This window comes from Rhea americana, unplaced genomic scaffold (genome assembly GCF_003343005.1).
Source record: "Rhea americana isolate MKP2758 unplaced genomic scaffold, rheAme1 scaffold_228, whole genome shotgun sequence".
NCBI lineage: Eukaryota > Metazoa > Chordata > Aves > Rheiformes > Rheidae > Rhea > Rhea americana.
In genome coordinates, this window is record NW_028186344.1 from 1,238,577 (window position 1) to 1,262,461 (window position 23,885).

At 42.9% G+C, this 23,885-nt stretch overlaps 2 protein-coding genes across 8 annotated transcripts in view; one reads left to right on the forward strand and one right to left on the reverse strand.

The window, feature by feature from the left end:
• The window catches only part of BORCS5 (BLOC-1 related complex subunit 5), an 86,344-nt gene extending 63,664 nt beyond the window's left edge, over positions 1-22,680 (forward strand). Inside the window, exons 4-6 of one of the 2 annotated variants that reach the window (XR_014895954.1) lie at positions 7,261-15,992; positions 18,860-19,908; positions 21,174-22,680. Coding sequence is in view for 1 of the 2 variants with exons in the window: in XM_085305919.1 (XP_085162045.1) it covers positions 7,261-7,491 (231 nt within the window). In the remaining variant the exon portion in view is untranslated. Of the gene's footprint in view, positions 1-7,260; positions 21,037-21,173 lie in introns of those variants that run through there. The other variant, XM_085305919.1, reaches the window with a different exon arrangement.
• The window catches only part of DUSP16 (dual specificity phosphatase 16), a 68,257-nt gene continuing 60,813 nt past the window's right edge, over positions 16,442-23,885 (reverse strand). For all 6 annotated transcript variants that reach the window (XM_085305916.1, XM_085305912.1, XM_085305913.1 and 3 more), the window contains 3 exons: positions 23,161-23,320; positions 22,357-22,480; positions 16,442-20,115 (listed from right to left, as the gene is read on the reverse strand). In XM_085305916.1, the coding sequence (XP_085162042.1) occupies positions 18,939-20,115; positions 22,357-22,480; positions 23,161-23,320 (1,461 nt within the window). In that variant the 3' untranslated portion in view covers positions 16,442-18,938. The remainder of the gene's footprint in view (positions 20,116-22,356; positions 22,481-23,160; positions 23,321-23,885) is intronic.

Sequence of the window (23,885 nt, forward strand, 5' to 3'; positions counted from 1 at the left end):
CTAATTTCATGAATGACCCTACTGATTCTTTTGAATTCTGAATTATTTTGTGCAAACTCAAGGCCCTTTCCCCAAAACAGTTTAAGCTTGGCTGACTCAGCAGCCTATCTTATGCTATAGCGTATCTGCAGTAGCTCTAAGAGACCATGTGTGGCTTTAGGTGTAGATGATCTTTTGAAATAATAGATTTGTGTGGCTGTGCTGGCTGGGCTCTGGCATATCTGTTGATGTTATTGAAACTCAGTGTTGAAGCCAGTTAAAATGACTACTGCACGTTCTCTAGCTTGAACATGACCTGTACAGTGCTCAGACTGGGTAACTCCTTGGCAGTTATTCAGAGCAATGACAAATTATAGAAGGAGAATCACAGAATCACATAATAGTTGAGGTTGGAAGGGATCTCTGGAGATCATCTAGTCCAACCCCTGCTCAAGCAGGGTCACCTAGAGCATGTTAGACAGGGTTGCATCCAGGTAGGTTTTAAATATCTCCAGAGAAGGAGACTCCACAACCTCTCTGGACAACCTCTTCCAATGCTCTGTCACTCTCACAGTGAAGAAGTTTTTCCCTCATTCAGGTGGAACCGCCTGTGTTTCAGTTTGTGCCAATTGCCTTGTCTCATGGCACCACTGAAAAGAGTTTGGCCCATCCCCTTGACAGCCCCCCTTAAGGTATTTGTGGACATTGATAAGATTCCCTCTTTGTCTTCTCCAGGCTGAACAGGCTCAGCTCTCGCAGCTGTTCCTCATAGGGCAGATGCTCCACTCCTCTGATCATCTTTGTAGTCCTACGCTGGACTCTCTCCAGTGGCTCCATGTCTCTCTTGTACTGGGGAGCCCAGAATTGGATGCAGTACTCGAGATGAAGCCTCAGCAGGGCTGAGTAGAGGGGCAGGATCACTTCCCTTGACCAAATGGCAACACTCTTCTTAGGAAGGCTACAGGAAACTGTTGGTCTTCTTGGCCACAAGGGCACATTGCTGGCTCATGGTCAACTTGTTGTCCACCAGCACTCCTAGGTCCTTCTCTGTAGTGCTGCTTTCCAGCAGGTCAGCCCCCAGCCTGTACTGGTGCATGAGGTTATTCCTCCCTAGGTGCAGCACTCTGCAGTTGCCCTTGTTGAACCTCATGAGGTTCCTTTCTGCCCAACTCTCCAGCCTGTCCGTCTCTCTCTGAATGGCAGCAGAGCCCTTAGGTGTATCAACCACTCTTCCCACCTTGGTATCATCAGCAAACTTGCTGAGGAGGCTCTCTGTCCCTCAGGTTATTGATGAATAAGTTGAACAAGACTGGCCCCAGTACTGAGCCCTGTGGGACACCACTGGCCACAGGCCTCCAACTAAACTCTGTGCCACTGATGACAACCCTCTGAGCTCTGCCTTTCAGCCAGTTCTCAGTCCATTTCACTGTCCACTCATCTAGCCCACACTTYCTGAGCTYAACTRGGAGGATGTTGTGGGAGAYRRTGTCAAAAGCCTTGCTGAAGTCAAGGCAGACAACATCCACTGCTCTTCCCTCATCTACCCAGCCTGTCATTCCATCATAGAAGGCTATCAGATTGGTTAAGCAGGATTTCCCCTTGGAAAATCCATGCTGGATACTCCTGATCACCTTCTTTTCCTCCATATGCCTGGAGATGATACCCAGAATGAGCTGTTCCATCACCTTTCCAGGGATGGAGGTGAGGCTGACCGGCCTATAGTTGCCTGGGTCCTCCCTCTGGCCTTCTCTGAAGACTGGAGTGACATTGGCTTTCTTCCAGTCCTCAGGCACCTCTCCGGTTCTCCAGGACCTTTCAAAGATGATGGAGAGTGGCCTGGCAGCAACACCTGCCAGCTCCCTCAGTACCCGTGGGTGCATCCCATCTGGGCCTGTGGATTTGTGGATGTCAAAGAAAAAGGGAATGTTCTGATATGGGGTTAAGTCTTGGGTGTGATGAGCAAAACTTAGACTGAATTTTTACTTGGCGGTGTTGCAGAGGAACTGTACTCATGACTGATACTGAAGAGTTGGATGTGAGATCCTTAGCTGGCTGCTGCTGTCTCGATTGTTTTCCACCCTGGCTAAAATGCTCACCCAGTAAGTTTATCACTTATCAGTGCATGGGAGAAGTGGGAAACGGAGGATGTTCCCATCATCAGGAAGTCATCACGATCTAGTGCGCTAACTTTGTGTGACATTATCAAAGTTGGGGGGGGGGAAGGGGAAGAAAAAAAAACACCATGGTGACTAATACTCCTTGTTGTTTTGTTCCTGCCTGGTGCTTTCAAATGTGGCTTTTGTGCAGCTGCTGGAAGGAGCTTGTCTAAACCCAGCTGGGCACCTGACATCGTGGAGGGAAAGTCCACTTGTACTGGGAGTGCTCTTCTAGCTTTCTGAAATGAAGATTGTGGCCTAATTGTAGTGTTTTTTGAGCAGCAGATGATAGAGCTAACAGGAAAAATTTAGGACAGAACAACAGTAAAAAGTGGACATCTAGCTGAGCTCCGGAGTGCTGAATTACTGATTGGGGGGAAGAACGCAGAACATCGTTTTGCCCCAGTGTCACTGTTTAGGGAGGGAATGGAGAAGATGGGAAGGCAGAGCATCCTCTTATGATTATGTATTGGTTTGTTACTGATGTAAACAATACCAATACCTTTGATTCCAAATTTAATGAATTTATGATGATGTTTGCATGTGCCTCTTGCAATTCTGAAATTAAGGAAATTATATCTGGCTGCAGTTTTCAGTTTCAGTCACTGAACTGAAAAGATGTGACCTCACTTTCCCAAAGCTCAGGACATGTATGTGTCCATGCCAGATGTCCTGTAAAATCACACTTGGTAAGAGGTGTGTGAGGGCTTTGATTTGTTTTGAACACAGTCTCAAAAGAGCTGGGCAATGTCCAGTGCTGACCTCAGTCTTTAGTTGGGTAAATTAATGCCTTGATTCTTCTTGGCAGTGTGGGCCAAAAAGAATTCTAAAATAAATGCAAGAATGCAGGGTGTGTGATTGTCTGAAAGTACCCTTGGTTGCTTTTATGCTTTATCAGTGGGTTACAAGCGCGCCTGTGTAATGCAGAGAGCCTCTGAGGCCTTAGTGGTTTGGCATGTGACTGGTGCAGCAGGGGCAGGCCCTGTGGGGCCGTTTCAGTAGGGAAACATCCACATTGCACTGAGGTTGGAAGTAATTGTGAATCTGTTTTCATGGGAAGAAAGAAAAGTCTGATAGAGGTTGTTTCATGTACAAAATGTGAAGCCTGGGCATGAATTGCCATCTTACTGATGCTGGTCCATAGAGATGTCCCACGCCTAGAATTTGGGTCCATTAGTTCTTTTTCCAGAATGTCACTGTCTGACAAAAAAAAATATGTATTGTGGTGGAAGGTGAGTTTTGGGCTTGTCCATTTTTTTTGTCACATTATACTTCTGAAATAAAATCTGAAAAAATATATTAATCGATTGCAAATGGGAAAAAAATCTTGTCTTCCACTCTAGGGATGCCCAGTCAGGTTTTGTGCTTTGACAGGAGGAATTGCTTTGGAAAAAATATATGAAGTGCATTGAGCACTCTCACTCCTTCTCTGAGAATAGACTTCCCTTTCTCCAAGACGTTGCTAAGATCTCATCTTGCTGAGAACTAGGTCTAGGAGGCCCTGTGCCCTAACTCGGCTGGTTTGCTCTTGTCCCGATCATTTTTGATAGGCTTCAGCTCCAACCTTTCAACTCTCTCAATTTGTCTTCTGTACCTGTGATTACTTGATCCTGTACTTGTAATCAGGTACTTGTACCTGATTACTTGACATCAATTTTGAAAGAGGAACTCTTGAACTCTGAGGCAGGGTGGCTGCTGCAATGGTGTGACACCTTGGAGAGGCTGTGGCAAAGCAGCACCATGTATATCAGCTTTTGAGGACATAGTGGTGACGTGCCTACTGGGGAGCTCCCAGTGACTGTGCTGGCCCAGCTTGGCTGGAAACCCCAAGCTTTCCAGCCAGCGATAGGAGACAAGACTGAGACCTCAGCCTTGGCCAGCACAGATGCTGTAGTAGGACCTGGGGTCTCCCTAGAGGTAGGAGATGGTGGAAGGCGCTCCAAGAAGGCAAACTCGCCTGTCTCACCCTTGGAGATGTCTTGAAAAAATATGAGCTGCCTTGGCTGTAGGCAAGCAAATAGGCTCTTGTGTAAGCTCTGTTCTTCCAGATGCTTTTTTATTGCCATTGTAGAGAGTTAAACAGTACTGGGATTAGCAGATTCTTATGTGCATTCCCTGTTCATTGCAGATTCCCAAAGGACAGATTTTAGGCTCTGTGAGGGGTAAATATGGTTGACTTCTAGAGTTCTGCAATTCAAAGCCCAGTCTGAGTGTCAGAGAAACCGGACTAGGTGCCAGGACGGGTAAAAGCACAAGGTTTGGCACTGGAGGGAGCTTGCTTCAATAGGGGGAGGCAGGAGGGAGGTGAGTGCATATTTAGGCCTTTTCAGGGGAAGCTGCAAACGGGTATTGATATTTATATACAGGTGTTAACATATAACTGCTTTTTTTCCTTTTTGTTTAAAAAAGGCCAAATTCAGTCTGAGTGAAAATTGGCCTTTCCTCACAGTTACTCATCTCCAGTGTTTCTCGCAGCTTGCAGTGTTGCTAGCTGTGCAGTTGCCATGGCTTCCATGGCAGGCAAACTTCAATGCTCAATATAGGGAAACCATTGGAAACGCTCACTTCCACCCTTTCTATGTTTTGTGAGGCAGCTTTTTTATAGCCGTTTTGAATTTGTCCAAAAGTAGCCAAAGGCTTGGAAGGGCACTCTATGTTTTTCTTTTTCCTTTTGCAGGTCGAATCCTCTGGGTTCTGGTCTGTAAGTGGGCATTACTCATGTTCATGCATATTTACAAGGAGCCTAAAAGTCAACAGATTGATATGATTGACATTGAGAGAATAGGGGTGGGTTTGCTTGTTTGTTTGTTTGTTTGTTTTGTTATTTTAGAACTTGGTATATGCAAACTTTGCCTCTTGTATAGAAGTGTGAGGCCATGTGAAGAAACCTGTCACAGGAGGAAAACTTTAAAACCAGGGAGGTTTCTGCTTTGGTCCCCATGTTGTAGTGCTGACTTTTGAAGGGACTCCAGCCACTGTCTCTTATTAGGTAGAATGTTTTTAGGCACTGGATTGAATTTACTTCCATCCTGTGCAGACCCGGTGGTGGTCTGCTTTTACACACTCCAATTTGCAGAACTGATGCCAGACTACTAAATTATTAAGCTAGGGTTTTAATAGAAACTCCTACGTAGGCTTAAATTGTTTCCACTCTATTTAGAGTTTCCTGCTCTGCTGGTTTTTATTTTGTCCCGTGCCTGAAAGCACAGGGGGAGGAATTCACAGGAAAGTACAAAGACCAAAAGGAGGATTTCAGCCTGAAAGAACAGAAAGTGATCTAGAAGAAATAATAGTTTAATCGATACTGTATCCAAATCTGATGGAGGTGATGGAAATAAACACTTCCTAATCCACATATCAGTTTAGCAGAAACTTGTGTGTTCATTTTTAATGTAACTTAAGTTTCTCAATAAAATATTTTCTTCATGACTATTTTTGCATTGACCCCTTCCCCAGGGCTTGAAAGGGAGGCTTGTCAGCAAATACAGCTCCCCCATTTCTTTCCGGATGTTACTGGCAGCAGCAGCAGGGTTCAGCACTCAGTATGATGGCACTTACCTCCTCTGGGTGATGCCCCCTATGGGTTCACACACTGTTTCCAGAGAATCTTTCCCCAATACAGACCCCCAGCCACTGCATACTGGGTTGTGATTACACTTGCTGATATGCACTATGTGTAGGAATGTATGATCACATCTGGTCAGCGTGGTTTGTTGTTTGGTATGGTGCTTATAAATTTGCATCCCTGATGATAGGTGCTCCCCTCCACCAAATGGGTTGACTCTGTTACTGAGTTAAAACCAGTGATGTTGGCTGAACCTGTGCTTCCAGGTAGCCCAGGAGTCCTCAGCACTGATTTTTCAAGGACCTGGTGAGGGACTGCTTCATTGTGAACCTCCTTCCCCTGGTGGTGATTGAGTGGGAGAGATCTGGAAATGTGCTGATGAAAACAAAAGGCGGCAGGCTAAGACGACATGAGACACAACTTGATGTGTGCCGGCTTCTCCCCTGGCAGCCTCCTCTCTGGGCGTGTGCTGAGTCCCAGGTGAGGAGACTGCTATTGCTGGAGGCAGAACAGGTTCCCACTGCTCATCCTGCCTTGGGAAAGGGGAACCTCCTGCTTCACCAGCATAGTGTACTGGGAGCCAGATGTGTACCCAACAACTCTAAAATACCAGGGCTTGAGTAGCCAACACAATGAAATAGGGTTGCTGAGCAGAACTACAACACACTATAGTATTTGGGTTTAGGTGGGGATTTTTTGAGGATTTGGAATGAATCTGTTAGTGAATGCTACAAATGAAAGATACATGGTAGATCTTCCACTGTGTAGAGCAGTTTAAGGAATAATGACTGGATTCGTTTTGGACGTGTTATTAACAGCTGTCAGCTGAATTCCTGGAGTTTACAGATACAGCTGAAGAGAAAGTTAGGCTGTGAATTACAGAAGTTACCTTCATAGCTCAATGAGAGGAATAGCAGGAATGTCGGGAACTGCAGTTCCCATAATTGTAATAACACTCCGGCTGTGTTTTGGTACTTACATGTTTAATTGCATGACTGATTTACTTAATGTTTCTCCTGGGGTCACTCATAACACTTTTATTTTTAGAATTCAGGGAAATTAGGGATACTAGCAATGCATTGTGATTATATCAAGGCAGGCTTTTTCCAGATGAGGATGGTAATAACATTAGTAGCTTAGTTGCCATGTAACCTAGCTAAGCCGATGAAATTAGTCCTGGCAAGTGAGGTAGAACTTAATGCTTTAAGATGGACAATCTCCATTGGAAATATACAGGTTTAAGGAAAGGCCACAGTTTGACTGGGTTTGGATAACTTGGAGGATATGCTATGGTTTATTAGGAAATCTCTGCAGACTTGTTGGCATTGTATTCCGTAAATAAAGAATTTGTAGGTCAATACTGAGTATATGGGTGTAGAACTAGGTGGTCATATGCCCTCTATGTTAAACAGCTATGAATTATACCATTTCCTGACCAACTGGTCGTGGGCCAAAAGAGGAGTTCCAGTGGGGTGCTAGCATACTTCATGGAAACTTTTAGGAAAAATACTGTGCTGAAACCTAATGATGTGGCTTGCTCTGTTTGTTGTTTTTAAACAGATGGATCTCTCTGTGGAAACTCTGTATAGCTTCATGCAAGAGCGCCAGAAGAGGTATGCCAAGTATGCAGAGCAGATCCAGAAGGTCAATGAGATGTCTGCCATCCTGCGCCGCATCCAGATGGGCATTGACCAGACCATCCCCCTTATGGAAAGGCTGAACAGCATGCTACCGGAGAGTGAGCGGCTGGAGCCCTTCAGCATGAAACCTGAGCGGGAGCTGAAGGCTTAGCTGAGCCAGCAGACTCCCCTTCCTCACCATCCATGCTCAAGCACTCGGCACAGACGTGCTTCTAGCACACTTGCCGGGCAGATGTTTGGCATAGACAGCCATGCTGCCTGACTCCTCGCCAGAGCATTGGAGGAAGAGTGGTGTCAGCTGCCAGAGCCACACAGCCAGGAATCCAAGAGCTCCCTTGTCCCATCACTTGGAGGAAGAAACCTACCACTCTTTTGTCTCCCTCCTCATGCCCTGCTGTCTCCTTTACCACCACCACTGCCTGTGCTGAAACAGTTGTTTCATTCCTCAAACTAGATCAAGTTTTCCAGAGGAAAGGTTTTTCATCTGATTTTTGACTAGAAAAATTCAAAGGGATTAGGGGTATGACATGGCCTCTCACATGCTTTCTGTGCCACTGAGGTTTAGGCAATTAGATGGCTGGCAGATATTTCTGAGATCTCCTGGCCTTAGAAATATGTATGTTTTGTAGGTGGAAGTGTGGGAGCCAGGAACTGGCTTATTAGAATCTGTCTATTATCATAATTAACATGGTTTGCATGGCAGGGTTTTGGCATCCCCTTCCTTGACACTCTTGTTTTTATGGGCTCACTAATTTATGAGGCTGTAAATGAATAACTGTTCCAGATACGTATGTCTGTTGCTGTTAAGCAGGCTTTGGAGCTTCTCTCTCCCCTGGCCTGGAAATGGCCCTGACCCTGATGGCAGCCATGCCCCTTGCCTGACAGCAATTTGCACAAGCACCAGCGCCTGCCTGTTCAGTTTGCCTCCCAAAAGTGGATGTGAGGTGTCTTTTTCAGGATGCTCCAGTTAGCTTAATGCTGTCTTTTATGCTAGAGGGATGCAGTTGTTTCCTTAACTCCCTGTGTATAGAGTTGGAAACTTGAAGTTCTTTGGACTGGGTGCATTGGTCTAGCTGCCGTCATGCTGAGAGCTTGCTTGAACACTGTTTGATGACCACAACCATTTGGGATCGTGCTCAGCAAATTGCTCCAAAGACAACAGGACGTTTTTGCGTTATCGCAAGCTGAGGGCCCTGCTGGAAGACAGGCAGCCCATTCACATATCCAGGGCCTTGGCAAACTGTTATATTGCCAAGTTTGCTACTGCTGTGCTAGCCACAGGCAATTTGCAGCACCTCCCTAAGCCTCAGTTTCTCCCTGTGTAGAATAGGGGATATATTGTCCACTGTTGTGAAATATTTACATTTAGAAATAGTGTGTTCAGAGGCCTATGTTGACATTATGTGCCAGCTCTTGTCCATGGCAGAGGGAAGCTAAAAATGAGGAGCCCTGGGCTCGCAGGGTCAAGCAGAGGCTCGCATTTATGTTGTTAATCCTAGGATGCTGCTGAAGTGGGCCCATGAGCCTGGATGGGGGAGGGGGGGTTTCCTTTGTGAGGCAGATGCTGCCATGGCCTGTATCCAGCATGCAGCTCCAGCTGGGAGGATGGCTGTTGTCTTCCAGGACAGCACAAGGCTAGGTGACTTGCCAAAGATGACTTGCTTGACTAACTCTTAGTACGTATGTTTGCTCAGCAAGAGATTGTCTCCTAGCATTTGGGAATAATAACACTGTAAGTTTTTGATAGTATTAATTGCTGCCTCGTGGCAGAAAGCAACAGGCACTTCTGCTTCATTGCTGCCCCTGAAGCTGAGAGTGAATTTTTTATAATGCAGACTGTAGCCCACTTTTACGTTTATATTTGCACCACAGCAATGATTGGATTTTGGAGCCTTCTGAACACTGAGAACAGAATCACTTAGAAATGAAGCCTTTGAAAGGATTTCCAGGAAGGAACAACTGATTACTTCAAACACAGCGAAGCCCAGAGCAGGAGACTTCCTAGCAAAGGCAGCAGAATAGGCCCAGTTCTCAACTGTTTTCCACCCTGGAGTTGTGATTATGTTTGTACATACATATCCATATACTGTATGTTGTACAGGATATAGCATTACATGAATCAAACTTTCATGTGTGCTTATGTGGGCTGCAGTATTTTATACTTGTTTTGTAAGTAGTTCTCATGCTTGTGTGAAGCTTAAAAGCCCATGAAAACCTGCTTTTTATGCTGTTGAGACAAAAGTAATGCAGTCTTTATGACGATGCCGTAAGGCTCCCTGTTATCCATTGTGGAGTACTTCTTTGCCCTTTGCCATCAGAAACACTAGAATATTTGGTGACTTTAAATAGCTGCTGCAGGCATTTCTGTCCTCTTCCAGATTGTACTGTCTGGAAATTTAGAATGTGCAACACAGAGCCATCTATCTCTGTCAAATGTGATAATAGATACCCCGCACCCTGCAGTGCTGGAAGCTTATCCCAGTTTGAAGAGCCTGATATTGGATCTTGAAGAAGCAGTTAGGTTGCAGATGCTCTTTCTTGTAAAGCCCAAGGCATTTGGCCTTGTGCTATTAAGTATCAGATCAAAGCAATGCTCCTTGCAGTGCTAATGAGGGCAAGAGAATAGTACTATCCTGTCTGAAATGTGTAAAAGCTAGGGCTACAGATCAGGTCCTTCCTTTTTTTTTTTTTTTTTTTTTTTTGTCATGAAACGCCTAGACATTGGGTTGATAATGGAAAAAAAGTACATATTCCTTTGAATGCTGCCCTTTAAACTTCTGAATTCTGGGCTTCCCAACTAGAGCAAGGCTAAGCTGAGAAAAATATAGTTGAACCAGTTATTGTCAGAACTGAACCTTGAAGACCAGCCACTTCCAAAGCACACAGGTAGATATCACCTACTTCTACTCAGCAGGTGATACAATGTCTCTGTGTCCTGTAAAATATCACGCATCCTCTAGTTCTCATTCTTTCTCAAATGATGGTTTACAGTTTTATTTAAATCTTTGTTACTAGCTTTATTACCTGTAAGCCTTTGGACTCTCTGCTGAGGGGATGTCACTTCCTTGCATAGGTTGCTGAGCTGCAGTTTCTGTTGCTTGGCTGCTCTGCATTCACTTTGCTCTGTGTGCGACTTCTGGACTTATCTTGGCTGCAGGTGCTGTTCAAGGTGAGGCTGTAGCTTGGCTCCCTTTCACACTGCCTAGCAGGAGATTTATGATGTGATTTGAATTGCCTTTCTGCCTATAGCTTTCCTAATTCCAGGCAAACGCTGTTGGAGAAGGCCTTGGGCATCCTTCTCATGAACACACGATCCATTATTTTTATCCAGAAGGATAACTTGCTAAAAACAGAAAATGACCTGGTAGGGTTCAAAAAAAGAAACACTTTTGCTGTTTTTTTGCTTTATGATGTTGGGGGGAAAAAAACTGGTGCACAGCCTGGAATGCAGAGGAAGCTTCCTAATAGGAAACATGCTGAAAGGCTGGAGAACAAGGTGAGTCCCTGGGGCTGTGGTTTCCTGGTGGCCTTAGCTGCTCTGGTGCTCACTGTGGTGCTTTGCCTGTACCCTTCTCCTTTATACTGCCTTTTGGGCTTGCTGCACCCTACATTGGGTCGGTGTCCTACACTGGCAAAAGTAGTTTTCTTTGTTAGTGTTGTCAGATTTTTTTTTTTTTTTTAATTTAGTGTGTTGACATGCTAAAGTGCCAGCCTAGCTGCAGGTCAGTTTCTGTGATGATCCAGTGAAGGGGACAAAAAGGAATTTTTTTTTTTTTGAATATATGTATTTTGAATTCAATATATTTAAGTATTTAAAATTTTAAAAATATATTTTCCTCACCTGTAAGCTTTTCCTTCTCAATAGAAAGAGTAGAAATACGCATTTTCCACATTGCATTAACTACGCCTCCTTCCCCTCCTTTTTTTTCTTTTAAAAATCAGACTGCGTTCCCATGGGTTCATGAGGTACTGTTGTAACTTCTCTCAGATTCCCAAGCTGTGGGAGTGTATTTTGACTAAAAGCCTTGTGGTTCAGTGCTGCTTGGTTATGGGTTGTTATCCTGTTCACAGACGTGCTGTGCTTTCAACTGCGTATGTGCTGTATGTATCATTGCTCCAACATTAAATGGTTGGTATTGCCCTTTTGAAAGTATGTTGGTCCTCTGAAAGCCTTGCTCATGCTACATTTACAGCATACCACTTCTTACTGTCATTTCTATAGGCCATATAAATGCTTAGAATGGTTGGCTTGTTTTCTCCCTGTCAGCTCCTAATTATGTCTTTTAAAGTGTGTGAGGTCATATCTTAGCTTTCCTGCTTTTTACACAGCTATAGTGAATCCATCTTTTTACTTGGAGAAGGCCTGTTTCAGTCTCTCTGAGGATGCCTTTTTTTGTGACTAAGAACACTTGTTGTTTTGGATGCTGTTCCAATTCTAGTTGGCACTGATATCCAGCTTAAATAAATGATGTGTGCAGTGATGCTTGTGGCCTGCTAGCAGCAGGGTGAGAATTCAGTTCAGTTGGCTGCTGACCTTTCCTTGTGGCCTCCTGGAGGCTAGCTCCAGGGTCTTGTGGAGGAAGAGGGAGGGAGAAGAGAGTAAACATGGCCAGCAAAATAAGTTAGTTGTAGAGAAAAGATGCCGTTGGGGTTGCTTGAACTGCTGTAGCAGGAGGGAGAAAGTGAGGCTAGACAATCCTGTGTTAAAACATGGGTTGTGTTAACTGGACTCTGATAGTAGTTGAGCCGTGTCAGCCAACAAAGAAGGTGATAGGCTCCACCCTGTCATACTGTTAAAAGCCTCTGAAGCAACACTTCTGGGATTAATATTACTTAGATAGTTTGTCTTTTCCAGTAAAACAAACAAAAATGAAACAAAAACCAAAACCTACCTTGCAAGAAGGAGAAACAAGCTGGGAGAAGGGAAAAGGTTCTTTCTTTCTAATAATGTGATTGATTGCCTTTTTTTTCCCCTCATTTTTCTCTCCCTCTCACTAATCTCCCTGTCAAAAGGGCATTATTTCCTAACAGGTACTTTGTATTGGTTCTTGTGATGAGTTAAAAAAAAAAATACTAGCCAGGTAGTAGTACTAGAGCTAGGCATCTCCAGGCAGCTTAGGTGCCAAGGTGCTGCTTCAGCTGCTGCTGGTATCTCACATGACCCCTGCTCTGCTGGCTGCTCCCACTGATCTTTTCAGCTGGCCTATGGTACTTCTCTGCTTCTTGCTAGCTGATTTTCAGGGGGAGGGAGGGAGAGGGAGAAGAGCACTCAGAGGGTAACTCAATGTCAAGTGCCTAAAATTAAGGAAAATCAATAGCCCTTTTGTCCTTTTAAAGCCTTTGTATTTTAACAGATAGAGAATGAACACTGACCTCATAGGAGAACTGTGAAGGTAATGAAAGAATATGATTAATGTATTTTTAATGTATTTCCTACTCTGGGACAAGTAATGACACCATAGAGATAAATGAGGATGCTTATAGATCTTGTAAAAAGATGATTCTTCCCTATTTGGGCATGTGAATGGCTACTTACACTTGCAAACTTGATGGCGAGTTACCGATAACTGATAGCTGGAATCCTCTCAAATCCATGCTGGTGTATCTTAGCAAAATGGCTTTGCTCCAGTTTTGGGGTGCTAATTGTGGATAGATGTTAGTCTGTGACTTGCAGAGCACTTTGTGAGCATTGCACAATCCCTCCTGGGCAAGGCAGCAAATTATCTCCTCAAAGCCTGCTGTGTAATGCCCCGCTAAGGCTCCTTTCCTGACTTGAAATATTTATTGTCATTTCTTTTGGTCTTACTAATAAAAAAAAAACAAAAAAAAAAACAAAAAAAACCCCATCATTCATGCTGTAATCTTCCCTCTGATAGAGAAGAGACAGGAGGCTTCCTGGAGTAATATTCAAGTAAGTAAGTACTTGATTCTGTTCTACTTTTGATATACTCTAGAAGTCATTTAAGACACCAAGGGGCCTGGCACCACTGGAGGTCCAACAGTCACAGAGGTTGGTAAAGGCTTAGCAACCAGCTTCCAGCAAGACAGTAGTACCATTTTGTTTCTTAAAAAACCACCACCACCACCACGCCAAGGGTCAACTGCTGTAAGCAGAGCTGATTGCTATTTGATCACAGCATCTTGGCTTTGAAAAATCTTAGAATAGTAGGAGCTGTTCCCTGCATGTAACAGGTTATTCTAACAGATTTAGAAAAGCCCTGGCTTAGAGAAGAATGCTGTGGAATGCTGTTCTTCTGGTATCAGAAAGGCAAAGAGGTGAAAGACACTTCCTCCCACTGCTCTAGGACTTCTTGACAAGAGAAGTAAATGGATAAGGTTCATGTATTAAAGTGATCCAATGGCCCAGCCTCATGGTTCCCCTTAACACATAACACTGGATTTTGTTCAGCAGTGGAGGTTTGTGAGGGTCCTTGTAAACAGCAGGTGAAATCTGCAATTCAAAGTGAGCACTTCTGTCAAGAAGGAGAGCTCTCAAATCATTTTACAGCATTTTACAGGCTAGAAAAGCAGCGCTTTCTCAGAAAAGGTGGTACTACAGAAAGCTAGAAATATCTCCCTTTCCCTTTCTATTTATAGTGACTCTCATTAATATTCTCAAAGCACAGCATAACCAAAGACTTAGGCCCAAATTGTTGCGCTAAGGCAAACTACAGTGTTTCTGCAGCTGAGGGCCACATAGTTCTCCATAGGCATGGTTCAAAGGGAAAGAGCTCACTTGTTGGTCTAAATTGATATATTATGAACACAGTTGTTATAGCAGAATTCCCAAATGTGTTTCTGTATGTTTAATAGTACTTCTGAATAGTATAGTATCATCATCATCATAATACTACAGTAACTCCACTTTTATCACAAAAGGAAATTTTGCTTTAGGAACAAATACAAGATAACCTGGTTTTAGTCAAGATATGGGCATCTAATTAGAATGTCTAGGTAAGTGAGTTTTGTTGAATTTCTGTATTTTCAAACTAAAACCAGGCAGTAACAGCCTTATTAGGATTATACTGATTATACTTGGGTCCCCAAGAGGAGTGCCAGGCCCTGGGCTTTTGAAACCACTTGCTGGTAACCATTAGTGTAAATTCTGTGCCGTAAGTGAAAATGGAAGGAGTAGCTAGCAGCTATGTGCATAATTAGTAAAGAGAGATCATTAAATTACCACATTTTTACTATCTCTTTCTCCTACCTTCTATATCACCCCCACTCTCCTTCCCCCCCCCCCCCAAAAAAAAATTGCTACCTTCTTGTGTGCTAGGAGAGTTACTGTCTTCTCAGTCCACTTCACTGTAGGCACTTACTGGTGGCATTTGTATTAACTGCATGGTGACCAATGCCCTTTTCCCACTAATGCCAGTTAATGAAATGAAAATTAAATGCTGGTTAACAGTATGTATGTGACAAATTTCAGTTGCCACTCATCACCCCTCATCTTTAGACTGGAGATGATTTGGATGGTCTCTATATAGAGCTGTGTATTGGCAGTGGCAAGAGACCATGGAGGGGCCAGTGGAAAGAACAATGAGTCCTGCAAAGCAGGCACAGGGAGCAGGAAAAGCTAAGCCTAGGGTGGCAGTAGATGTTAAGGTTCTAAGAAGAAAGAGAAAGAGACACAGACAGACTGACCGACCTTAAAGGGAACAAGGACATCATACAAGAGCTGGTCCGGCCTTCCAACCTATTGGAAACTGGACTTTAAGTGTAGGGTAAGAGAAGCTAGAGCAATTATGTTGTTAGAAGGTTGTTAAATAAATGTATTTTGGAGGGTAATAAGCTATTTAGGTCTGATGATATTGTATTTGATTGTTTCATTATGCAAGAGATGCAAGCTTTTTATTTTAGAGCTAGCACTTCTTGGCTGTAGAAAGGAAGTTTGTTACTTGTGCAGTAGCAGATAGTACTGCCTCTCCTACAGGAGCTAGAGGTTACACATTTCCCATTCTGGGTTAATGCTTTAAAATTCCCTTAAAATAAGGCTTCTATTGCTGCATCTGAGTTTGTAGATGCCATTACACAAGCCTATAGGTCTAAAATTTCCAAAGCTCTATCTTTGGAGCTCATCCAAAGATAGAACCTTAGGATTTATTCTTTAACATGTAATACATCTGTAAAAGCTATTTTCTGAAAAAGTAACTATGGGCATATCCCTCCCTCAGCATTAGAAAGTCACTCTGAGTGCTCCATATAGCATACAACATCAGCCAAAACAAGTATCAGTCCATTTAAACCCTTATTCAAATAAGAGGTATGGGAGGCAAGACAGACGTATGTTTCACTTCGGATAAGTTAATCTGAAATACTTGCACAGCTGTCTTACAAGCCAGTTTATACACCTGGGAACTGGAGGACTGCTACTTTATGAAACAGTACAGTTGCATTCAATAGTATTAGAAACTGTAAAATGTTAATGTAAAAAACAAAACCCACTTCTATTCAAGGAAGCAGAAGGGGCAGGGGAGGTGGAAATAGACAAGAGGCTGAAACCATTACAGGTGCTGTAAATCACTGCTATTTGTGACCAGCACTCCAACCAAGCTGCCCGTAAGCAAGCACACATCTGCAGAAGGTTACATACTACAAGAATGAGCTACCTGCTAGTCCTGGCCGCTGGGAAGAAGGTTGTACTGCAAACAGGTAAGATGTACTCCACAGGCAGAGGCAAACAGGCTCCTTCCCTCAGCAGTTCTATATAAACAGGTACCACATCTGATTTTATTTCATCATAACAAACAGGTAATGCTCAGGACACAACATGATGAGAAACTAATATCTCTCTGAACCATTTAACCAGCCTGCCATACACCAGAGAACATTGTACAATAGTTCAGAAGTGAAACGGGGTACCACCCTGCACAGGATCTGAGCTTAAGGCTTCCTCCTGCAAGGCCCTGTCCCCTAGCATACTGAGCCTCCAGTTTCGATTCAGTGAGTGACTGCGGCATGTTGGAAATCATGAGGAGCCCAAAGAACAGAATTAACTTCCCCAGAAACAGATTAAACAAACAAAACCAAACATAAACATTTGGGGGGGGGGGGAGAGAGAGAGAGAGAGAACACATGAATGAGCACAAAACCCAGGAAGATTCTGTTTCTGCCTGTAGGGATTTATTTATGTGTTTTTCCCCTATTAACCAATTTAAATCAAAGAAAGACACGGGCTTTAACTGAAATCTGGCTGAGAGGAGCACTGCTAAATGGTTTACATATGTATATACACACACATACACAATGTGTATATATGCTGCAAATCGTTGTAATGTAATCACTTTCACTTGGTATGTAAACATAGACAAGTGGCTATATGTTTACTGAATAGCCAAGACCTGACATGCTTTACAGTGTGGTGTTAACCTATCTCTTGTCCAGACTACCCTTTCTGCTGGCATTTCATACACACATCACGAACGCAGCCTCTGTGTTCAATTACTCCTGTTGCTGCCTCTCTGTGCATCTCTTGCACTTTTTAGGATCAAGTTGATCAATGCTGTAGCTTTCAGTGCTATTTTAAGCAGTCCATTGTAGGAAATTAAGTCACATCCTAGCCACAAAACAAAACAAGACAAAATCTTCTCCACTTTACTATATAGTAAAACCTGAGATTTGAGTCACAAACTAGCTAAACTTAGAGTAAAAAAAAAAAGAAAAAAGGAAAAAAAAAAGCTGCTGACTTGAATTAGGGCTTCAGTGACCTCCACTGACACTTTTTTTTTAAAAAAAAAGCTGTTGGGCAGGGATAAGTACATACATTTCATTTATAATTTTTCAGCTGCCCGCACTGAAATTGGATAAAACGCTGAGGCCTACAGCCCCACCACCATGTGCGTGTTGTGAAGTGTCCTGGGGAAGAGCTCAAGAGCGCGCACACAGCTTGTGCTTCTGGTACCACTCCTCGCTTACTGTAAACCTCTTACAGTATTACCTGGCAATTTGAGAAGTAGCAGCCAACATACTGCAAGAATCACAAGCTGGAGGGGAAGCAGCTGGTTCACTGTCAAAAACAACACATAGGAAAGGTTGTGCCTAATCTCCCAAGAAACACCCCTGCTAGCAGCAGGGAATGACACCTCAGGAAGCTGGCAGACGCTCCAGCTCACTGCAGACCAGAAAGGTGCAGCTTGCAGCGTCCACAGCCACACTGTGCAACAGCACCTGCAGGCACCAAGATTCCAGCTGGGGACAGAGGACAACAGCCTGAATGAAGTCCCTCTGGAGCTGTGTGTGCTGGAAGTGAGCAGGCTGTCTCCTTGCAAACCCAGTTTCTTTTACATGTTATGAGCAGGGACTCCACAGTCTCCCTTCTCTTTAGTTATCCAATGAAAACAGACCTCTTTCTCCAATGAGGTCAGCAAACCCAATAGGGAGCATCCATCTCAGAATCCTCACAGTTCATGTGAGGATATTAAAAGAGGGAAAAGAAAAAAAAAAGAATTATCCCCATCCAATCTTTTAGGACATGTGACTGGAACTGTGTATGACAAGTTCCTTAATGTTACTGCTCATCCCTCCAAACCCTACTATTTATTTCAGAAGAAGACGCCTTTAAAATTCATCTGCTGAATTGGGGGGGGGGGAAAGGAAAAAAATAAAAAAAGTTCTGCAGTCTTTTGATCTCTCTTGCACATAGCCCTAAGTATTAACCACTCCATTACAGCTTAGAAGCCAAAATAGCTACCCTCTCCCAGAAGCCAGCGTAATAACCCAATATCAAAACTACAAATCCTGCTTATTTTATGTTTTAAAAGACTGGGGGAAATAGTCATAAGTCTGGTTCACTTGTCTTCTTTAAAAAAACCTGCTGCTAAGCCAACTGAAACACTTGTGCGTAGACAGCTTAAAAAAAAATGTGGCTAGTTGTTATTTGTTCACATTGCTTATGAACTGACCACCCACAACTGGCAGCCATAAAGCCCTAAGTTTATTTTTTATATTTTTGAGGTACTGGTTTTTCTCTTAAGCAGCTCTCTAGCAAATCATCTAAAGCCTAACCATTAGAACAATAGTTACACCAGTATTTACATTTGTCTGAACTCTATTTTCAGACCAGCCTTGCTGTAACCAGTCCCTACTTCCTTTGGAATCACTCTCAGTCTCCTTTCTTACAGGAGAAAGGTCTCCCTCCAGAGGATGGCTCAGTGTCAGGGCTAAGGTGCACTGGTGAAGACTTGGGGCATAGGGAGGGGAGAATCAAACTAGCTTTGATCAGTATCTCAGTGGAATCAGAGAAATGGTCTGATACTAAGACAGCTTTCTGTTTAAAACATTGAAAGGATGTGCAATCCATTGCATATAATTGCTTCATCTGCCAGGGAAAACTTCTGAAATGTTCTGCCCTTCTCCAGGAAAGAGAAAATCCCACCAGTATACTTGGTCTCCTCATGCAGATGCTCACTTCTCATTTCTCTGCTGTATTAATCTAGTCACTGCATTCACACTGAAGTCCCACATTTCCCCCTGACCTCCTGTCCATATACACACTTTTGCATAAAGTTTGTTCTTTTCAGATTTACAGGAACTCTTAAACACTAGGGGAGCAGCCTAGAGGGGGAAGCAATTCTGGTACAGTCACACAAGTCTGCTACTTCAAGACACTTCAATGATTTCCATGCTGCCTGAAAAGCTCGACTGACTGCCTACTTTCCCCAGTTCTTCTCTGGATCTGTTGTCTGACATGATGCTCTCCCCAAACTCCATCTGGCAGCTTCTGCGCTTAAACTGCTTTTCAAAGGAGCTTTCCTCATGCCAGCTCCGCCTGGAGTCACCTCGATCACCCTGCTTTGGCCTCCTGCGCACAGCACAGGCTTGGTCGCAGCCTGTGGGCAGCTGACTGCAGCTGTAGGCAGAGTAAGCTGCACTATTCCCATAGATGGCAGAGGCAGAGTAGAAGTGTGAGGACTCGGCTGCAAAATACCAGCTGTTGGTAAGGGACGTGGCAGATGTTTGAGGAGCCAAGATGTCCGAGTGCCAGCCTTTGAGGCCTAGACCAGCGGCGGACTTTGCCAGATGTTGCTGACTAGTGGAGAGACCAAACAGGAAGTTTGTTCGGTAGTTGTCTTCCACGCTCCCGCTCCTGTGGAGGGGGTACAACAGTGACCGCTGCATGGCAGTGCCACCGCTGGCTCTCCCCAGGTGTTGCCGTTTGCTCTGGCTATCCAGCTGCCAGGTGTTCTGGGGATTCTTGGGAGGGTTTGCTTCATCTTTATCAGGGCTAGTTTCTGGGGTCTGCTCTGAGACCTCCTGGACAGGGGAGAACTGACACAATTTGCTGCTACCATCTAAAGCAGTCGCATGTTTGTAGTACTCCAGAGTGTCTTCGGAGGAGGCAAAGCCCTGAACGGATGCAGTCACACAGTTGCTACTTGCCGAGTAGGATACAGATTTGATATCCAAAGAAAAGGAACGCTTCAGCCGGTTGCTGTCTTCTACCTTATCTAGGGACACGTGGAGTCCGTTTATACCCTGTACCAATGGGCTGTCTTCCAAAGATGGCAAGCGTGTGCCTGGCATGCTTACGGAGTCTGTTGACTTCTGCTCCACAGTCTCAGAGGTAGAGGTAATGCATAGCTGACTGGTGGGGAGGCTGCTCTGCCCACCTTCTGGGACCAGGATGTGCTCGCTGCTTTTTTCCAAGTGCAGAAGTTTCAGCTTACTAATATGTCCAGGCTGACCACTCGGGTTCTTAATCTTTTTCTCAAAGTCCAAAAGCTGGCCCAGAAAGTTGAAGTTAGGAGAAATGGTTGGCCTTTTTTCTTTCACAAATCTGGGAAGAGTGGAAAAACAAAATAAAAATTACTTTAAGAGCTTGCTACTCATATCTGAAGTAACACTCACAGTAAGCAGGCTTTACAGCCTAGTTTTAACTTACCAAGATATTTGAATTCAGATTCAGCCAAGCACAAGAAATTTAACAGGTAGAGGGGAAAAAAGGCTTTTAAGAAGCACGATGCTGTGTGCTCTCAATTTTCTTTACTTAAAGGTGGCTTAAACAGGAAAAAAAAAATGCTCTTTTTACTCCTTTGATGTCTACAATGAGGTTGAAGGGAATCATTTTCTTTGTTTTACTTTATCAGTGTATCCCTGCTACCTTAGTTTGACTAGATTTAGGAGCACCTCAATTTCCTTATGAATAGCATCGGAGCTCTAGCCAAGAGCCTGAACCTTGTAGTACCACAGAAAACAGACTACCTTCCCCACTATGCAAAGGGGAGAAAACTTATATTCCCTTCACCCTTCTCTTTCATGCGATTATCTTTAAAGTTAGCACTTCATATCCTGTTAGGTAGATGCCTCTCATATATGTTGACCTTGCACAGCAAACGCCAATATCTATCATATACTGGTATAATCACTGATGGTTATAAAAAAAACTAAAACAAAATAGAACATCTACAGAGAGGAACAAAGGCAACTCTAAGTTAGTTAGTTCTCTCCAGCTCTGAATATGTTTAAGCCAAATAAGTAAAAAAAAAGTCAACATATTTTTCAGTCACATAGGAAGCAGCCTGATACACCTTCATCTGTCAATCTAAGCACGTGCTTGCATGCTCTGTTGAATAGGGATGAAATGTAATCCATGCCTGAAGTGTTTTTTTTTTTGAATCTAGACTCTGGAGGCATGAGAGAATTAAATACGGGAAGTCATGTTACACACTTTGAAGTTAAATAAAAACACATCTTTTCTACCTGTCTGATTTGCAACAAAGCTAAGTACTCTGCTTTGTGGGCTGTAAAAAAAGGGGAGGTGGGAAGAAAAAGGGGGAAAAAAAGCCATCCATGTCATTTCAAATCCTAAATACCTCTTTTCCTTTTTATTCCTAGAATTATAATGGTACTAGATGACAAGAGAGTATTAACAAGGGAATAGATCTTGAAGACCTAAATCTAATACAAACACACACAGAATGGATCACTTGGAGAATTAAATGTTTTTAAAAGCAGAAAAATCTCTCTGAGGATGTGTGAAAAAGCTAAGTGTGCAGTCATTAAAAACAGCATAGGAAAAATTCCTACATGTACTTGTCCATGTGGTATATACCAATAGAAATGCAAGCAAGCATATGAAAGAATTGAACAAAATATACCTTTTTGCGTTTTCATACAATTTCAAGGATGCCTAGCTTTTTGAACACAGCACAAGCTAATTTTTTCTGTTAATTCCCTGAATAGTTGAAATAGTCAAGCTGATACTATGAACTGGAAGATCACATGGAACCAGAAACTTCCCAATATACAAATGAAGGGACAGAAAAGGTTGAAGGAAAGCTTTTTGGAGAGGCTACCAGAACACAGATCAGAAATAGCAATGCAAACAAAAGGATCTTGCTTTATAGAACTACTACAGTAACAAGTACAACTAGCTTTGACAGGAGAAGAATGAGCAAAGACTCTATCAATTCTTCTGACTGAATTGCTTACACTGGAATGAAGGCCCTCAAATTCAAAGATTGAACTTAAGAATCTCTCATGGGACTTAGTATTTTTCTTCATTTGCCAACCTCTTCCTCTTCCTACTGCCAAACACAGGACATTCCTAAATTAAAACTAACCTGGAGGGAAGGGGGGAGTGGAAGAAAAGGGGTTTCTAGAAAGTCTCTGCATCCTCCTGACAAGCATTAAGGCTTTGCACAACCTTTTTTATTTTAGGACATGCAGTCTTTTTCTAATTGGAGAACATATGTAACAATTTTCATGCTTGTTTCCCTTGCGTGGTGAACTTTACTGCAGTTTAAATTCCATATACTTGCCTACTCAGAGCAAAGACCAACATCATCATTCTACAGGTAGGAATTAAGTGTGTGATGTCTGCATACAACTACTAATTTGTTTATAGAGGAAGCCTACGTTTAAAGCAAGACTGCCTGAAAGCCAATGGACCAGACCACATGATAAAATAATGTATCTGCTTCTTTCTTTGGTCATACAATCGTTTACCATTCACTTTAAAAACAAGCTGACAGGCACAAGAATTAATGTCTTGGGAGAATGAAAATTTTGTCCTTACCTGTAAGCTTCATCTAAGGACATATCCATTCTCTTCATGATATATGCAATAGCAATTGTGGCAGAGCGAGATATTCCAGCCAAACAGTGCACTAACACACGTCCATTTGATGCTTTTGCTTTTTCTGCATAGCAAAGGAGTTGTTAAGTGTCAATCTCAGTAGTATTACAGCATGATGAAGAGTTTGCAAAAAAACACTGTTTTTAAAATTGTTAGAACTTCCACATTAACTGCTTATTGAGGATCTCATGGAAGCTTTAAACAAAAGACACTTATTTTCTCTTTCACTGAACTTAATAAAGGAGACGTGACTACACATAGAAACACACTGCAATTACAGCATACTGCACCTACTTTGACACGCATGTAAGCAACCATATATAGAAATCTGTAAAAGGCAATTGTTCCATCATGAATGCTTGCATTTACTAACATGTAAAATTAGAAATAACTTAGCCAGTTCATCCATTTGGTTACTGCTCAAAGCTAAGGACAGGATTTGTGTATGCGTAATTTTCTAATGCAGTCTATGCAGGAGTGTCAAATATCTCCCCAGGCTGCCAGAAAGTACAGTTGGGCTCTTAAAAAGTGTCTTTGCTCCATAAGTGCTGGATCACACAGTGACAGAATCTTCCTGTTATTTTGCTTCTGTGCTTGTAAAGTGATCATGATCATATACTTAGACCCTTATGGTATTTTCATACCACACAGAAAGCATTCAGGGCTCCTCCAGCTAAAACAGGAGACAACACACAAAAGAGAAATTAGAAACTGTTAGAGAGACAATCTAATGTTTCTTCTTACCTATAAAATCCACTGATTTATCCAACCAAGGCAAAATTTTCTCACAAAAGCTGTCATTCACAGGCACTCTCAGGAAATGAGACTCCGGAATAAAATCAGGCTTTGGACAAGTATTGCTGGCATTTAGTACATAGCCAATATCATTCTGCTGCATCAGCTCCTACAGTGAAGATAAAAGTTAAGACTAGAGAAGTCAAATGACACCTTGGCACATTACAAGAAGTCATGAATGAAAAACCCATGATAAAGCTAAAAACTAAACTGGAATTCATATTTCCATCACTCTAGCTGTTTTAAAGGCATTTGTTTTGAAAAAGATTACTTCTAAGCTTTCGATTCCTCAACTTCTAATGAGATATCTAATGTGTCCAAATAACATACAGACTGCAGAGTCCACAAAGACAAAGTTAACAAAGACAAAAATTAATGGTAGAATACCTTCCATTACTATGAATCATCATTTCCAAGACAGGCTGTTACTCTTTTTTTCTGTCTTGGTTTAAGTCCTGACCCGGCAAGGTGACAATATACCCAACTACCTCCCAGAAGTACTTTGCTGACCTGAATAATATCTGTTTCCTGGATCCCATATCTATGGTTGAGGTGACCTCATCCCAGATACAAGTGAAAAATCTGAAATGCAACTGAGTCTCCTGCACTATCAACGCAACAAGAAAAACCATCTAGTGCAGGTGTGTGAACTTAGTTAAAATAAACAAAAGCAG